At 37.2% G+C, this 4664-nt stretch overlaps 1 protein-coding gene across 1 annotated transcript; it reads left to right on the forward strand.

Moving 5' to 3' along the window:
- The first annotated feature begins 1445 nt into the window (after positions 1-1445).
- Positions 1446-3183, forward strand: LOC142171426 (uncharacterized). Its single transcript, XM_075233784.1, has 2 exons — positions 1446-2104; positions 2851-3183. Exons 1-2 carry the CDS (start codon positions 1506-1508, stop codon positions 2954-2956), a joined length of 705 nt encoding a protein of 234 aa, XP_075089885.1. The 5' UTR covers positions 1446-1505; the 3' UTR covers positions 2957-3183.
- Positions 3184-4664: the final 1481 nt, after the last annotated feature.

Below are 4664 nucleotides of genomic sequence, written 5' to 3' on the forward strand. Positions count from 1 at the left end.
TAATTGAAAATATGATAATTAACAAACAAAGGTGTGTTGCAAAAATGAATGCCGAGAGTGCCACATGAATATGGGCTCGAGAGGTGAAGATGGGTGGAACCAAAATATGAACTTGATCAATGAATCAAATAGTAATAGTATTCTTTGGAAAAAAACAGTTTCATTATTGTATATTGCTTAAGTTTTTGCAGATATTAGTACAAACATTCAATAACTTTTTCGGACGATGATGTCGCTTCTTCTCGTGTGCATCCGCCCCTCGGAAAAATGATAGATGTATTAGCTATGATATTATTATTCTCATGTTTGATAGTATTTTTTAACTCATATGTTGCTAATACTTATATTGGTTATACACTATATTTATTATTATTCCTATACGTAGCAAACTATAAAAATACTATAGTTTTAATACATGGATAAACATGTATAAAGGCAGGACTACCCTTTCAAACGTTTAATACATCTAATCAAACAGTTAATAAAAAATAATTTCTACGTAATTAATCACAGCATAACTATTTCTAGCATTACTAATATGCTCTATTCAGTATTATTCTCTTACACCCTACCAAACGAACCTTTAAGGGGTCGTTTGGTATGAGATATTAGAAAAAATAATGCAAGCATTAACTCTGTGCATTACTAATACATTGTTTGGTATATTTTTTCAACCTGTGTATAACTAATACTTATATTAGTAATACACCATATTTGGTATTATCATATGTATAAGCAATGCATAGAAAATCATGACATTAGTAATACAAGGGTTATTAATACTTGCATTAACATGGTTAAAGACCTAATTGCCCCCTCAAATCCCTAAAAACCCATCTCAAATACTTTCTCCCATATTATTAGCAAGCAGACTCTCTGTACGCTTTGGATCACACGTGAATGCAGCCAAACTTGTTATAGCTTGATACTTTGATACTACTATTTTATTTTTTTGCATTATTATTTTTGTACTAACTTAAAAGAAAAGAATTTCTTATTATGTTATCCATGTAGTTAATTGTTATATCTAAAGTTGAAAATTGTGGAGGGTATTTTTATAAATATCCAATTTTGTTAAAATTTTACAATGTTTTAATACACCCAACCAAACAATGGATAAAAAATAATCCCAGCATAACTAATGTCAGCATTACTAATACACACTATTCATTACTATTCTTATACCTCCTCACAAACGACCATAAGTGTAGTAACAAAATTCACTCAATGTACATTACTTTTAAGCTGTGCTTTTCACATTTCTATATGACAAATAAAAAATAAAATTCCAAGAGAAAGAAAATATGACGTAAGCAAGTCTGTAGAACTTGAGATGGATGACATAGGCAAGTGCCATTTGCGTGAGCCAAAAAGAAAAGGCGCCAAAATCATAACCAGCCTCTAGAATCTATTTTCATCACCCGTCTCTAGCATCTATTTAACTCATCACTCTCTATTTCACTCAGCAAAATCTAGTTCTGTATTTTTTTTCCAGATTTAACGCCATGGCTGATAACAAAGGAAAAGGCGTCAAAGTCGATGATTCCGACAAAATCGCCGTCGGATTGAAGTATATAATGCAAATTGCTGAAAGCGTTGTCATTCCATCAGAAGAAGCCGATTCTCCACCTACTGCCGCCGGAGAAAGCTCCAGAACTCTGGTAGATGATGTGCCTTTGTCACAATTTCTTACAGGTAGTAGCTCCAACACGAGAGAGCAAATTACAGATGCCTCGGCTTTTGAATCCGCCGATGCTCTTTTAGCAGGGCTCAACCTCAATCCTGCTCCTCAGCCTGCTGAGGAGGAAGAACTTGTCCTTTCTTATCCGATATCCCCCCCTGCTTGTCTCAATTTTTCCAGTTCCGATGGAATTAATGATGCTACAGACCGTGAAATTGCACAATTGAAACTGTTGATTCAATTGTGCGAAGGCGAAATTATCGAAGCAAGCTTAAGAGCAAGCGTTACCCTTTTAATTCAAGCAGCTGGGTACGAGTATGCTAGGAACTTGTTTAAGAGCCTTTGGTCCCAAATGAGTTATTATCGTGCGGAAAAAGAGAAGCTCACTAAACTTCTGGAGGAGGCTTACCCGCCGCCGTGCAGGTTAGTATGGCATACTATAGTATAAATTAAAGTTGATGCATTGCATGGTCAAATAAATGAGTAAATGACAGGTTGACATTTTTCTTATGAACAAAAACTAGCTTTACCAAATAAGCTAGTTGTTGATTATTCCTGAATTCTGTGGGATGAATTGATATTAAATTCATTTGATTAGAACTTATTAGGATAACCGAAGTCACTTCATTGAAAAAATAAAAAAACACATTCGGATTTTGGAAATCTCTTAGTCTTTGAGGCCTTATTCGGGAACACAGTAGGCATATAAATTTTATTGGAATTAAATCCCTAAAATAATTGAGACTATATTTTAAAATTCAAGATATATCAGTTCAAATAAATTTATTTGACTAATATAATTGGATTAATTATAGGCCCAATATATATGGATTAAATAAATAAGCCTTAATTCATTGGGCTAGTTCATTTAATTGGTTAAAGTGATGAGCCCACTTCATTAATCCCAAGATGTCATCTTCCTAGAGGCCCAATTTGGTGCCACGTGTCAAATGACGTGGCACACCAAGTCAAACGGAAGAGTCAATAGGATCATGTCACGTGTCAAAATGACAAGGCATGCCAAGTCACATTAAAAGGCCAATGAAACCGCGCCACGTGTGCAAGTGACATGTTCTGGCCAACCAAATGCGGCCTTGTCACACTTCGATTTGATTGATCGGAAAGAGTTTGTTCTTATCATAACTCTTCCCTCTCACAACTATAAATAGGGGTCTTCATAACCCAGAAAAGATACCAGAAGTTATGACAAGAAACAAGAAAGAGTTCATGGATCAAACGCTGCAAATTCCTCCACAAGTTTCAAGCTTCAGATAATCAAGTTCAAGTTCAAGCTCAAGAACGAAGAAAAAATCAAGTTCAAGTTCAAGCAATCAAGTTCAAGCTCAAGAACGAAGAATAAGTCAAGATTCAAGGAGTACGAGTTCAAATCAAAGTTCGTGCTAGTTGAATTCAAGATCATCGTGCGTGACAACAAATACAGGTTCAAGATCAAGCTCAAAGGCCCTTGAATTTATTTACTATTGAAAAGAAGAATCAGAGGATTCATAGAGATTGTACACTAATATTATTTGAAATCAAATACTACGATTGTTGCAATATTTTTCGGTCTTGATTTTATTTTCTCGACGTAATTTATTGTCTACAAATTCTGGCACATCCAATGGGACAATCTCTACCTCTCATCTCAACTTTTAAATCATCAAAGTTCAAGAACATTGAAATGGCTTCAAAGAAAATCAACTCCAGTTCAACTTCTATCAAGGCTGCTAATTTCAGGTTCTATGCTGATGTGGAAAGCATCCTCGATGTTACCTTTGGAAGCTTTGGACCAGTTACGAGGAGCAAAGCAAGCTCGTTAGGACAACAAGCACCCCAAGTGACATCCGTATCAACCCCTATTTTCGGATCTTCATCCTTAAAAGGAGCAAGATCTTTCACAAACGCACCCGAAGGAGGAAGCGATGTTGCTGAAAAGACCAAGAAAACTCTTGCTCTGCTTGACCTCTCCGGATCCAAGCACTCTACTGTGAAGGAAGATGATGATGCTTCAAGTGATGGATCCTCCCCACTTACACCATATAGCGTGAGCCAATAAAGGAACAATCTGTGTGAAAATCCATGCTACTCTCCATCGTCCACGACAATCATGCAAGCCATGGTGAAAAACACTTCATCTGTGGAGAAGCAGTTGACAAACTTGACGGAAGCAATCGCTGGCTTGACCAAGTGCATGCAAAATCAAGATGCTAGAATCGACAAGCTAACAGATAGGGTGGGAATCTTGATGGAAGAAGAATCAACCCATGCACATGGCAAACTCCCAGAAGTTCAAGAGATTGATCCTCCCCACGACAAATTGCATCCACTAAGGAAATTCCAGTCTCTTCGGAAGGGATGATTCCAATCACTCAACTAAATGAGTTCATTGAAGAGACTATAAAAAACAAATATGAAGTCGCTTCCAAGTCCTCCTTTACCTACACAAAGCCATACACTTCAAGGATCGATATGTTGAAGATGCCTGTTGGCTATCAACCTCCAAAATTTCAACAGTTTGATGGCAAAGGCAATCCAAAGCAACATGTGGCGCACTTTATTGAGACATGCAACAATGGAGATTACCTCGTCAAGCAGTTTGTCCGCTCATTAAAAGGAAATGCTTTTGATTGGTACACGGACCTCGAGGCTGGATCTGTTGTTAGCTGGGATCAACTAAAGCAAGAATTCCTCAATCGCTTTTATAGCACGAAACGTACTGTGAGTATGATAGAACTTACAAATACTCGTCAACGAAAGGGTGAACCAGTTATTGATTTTATCAATCGTTGGAGGAATGCAAGCCTCAACTGCAAAGACAGGCTTAGTGAAGCTTCGGGCATAGAGATGTGCATCCAAGGCATGCATTGGGGATTGCTCTACATCTTGCAAGGTATCAAGCCTAGCACATTTGAAGAACTTGCAACTCGTGCCCATGACATGGAATTGAGCATGACCTCTGCTGGAAATGAAAGGCTGCCTATCT

The sequence above is a fragment of the Nicotiana tabacum genome, chromosome 17, assembly GCF_000715075.1.
Source record: "Nicotiana tabacum cultivar K326 chromosome 17, ASM71507v2, whole genome shotgun sequence".
Lineage (NCBI taxonomy): Eukaryota > Viridiplantae > Streptophyta > Magnoliopsida > Solanales > Solanaceae > Nicotiana > Nicotiana tabacum.

Bases quoted from the DNA above. Each gene is read 5' to 3' on its own strand.
- LOC142171426 (XM_075233784.1), top strand. From the start codon at position 1,506: ATGGCTGATAACAAAGGAAAAGGCGTCAAAGTCGATGATTCCGACAAA. The intron at 2,105-2,850 runs GTTAGTATGGCA...AACTATAAATAG, and splicing joins GCTTACCCGCCGCCGTGCAG to GGGTCTTCATAACCCAGAAA.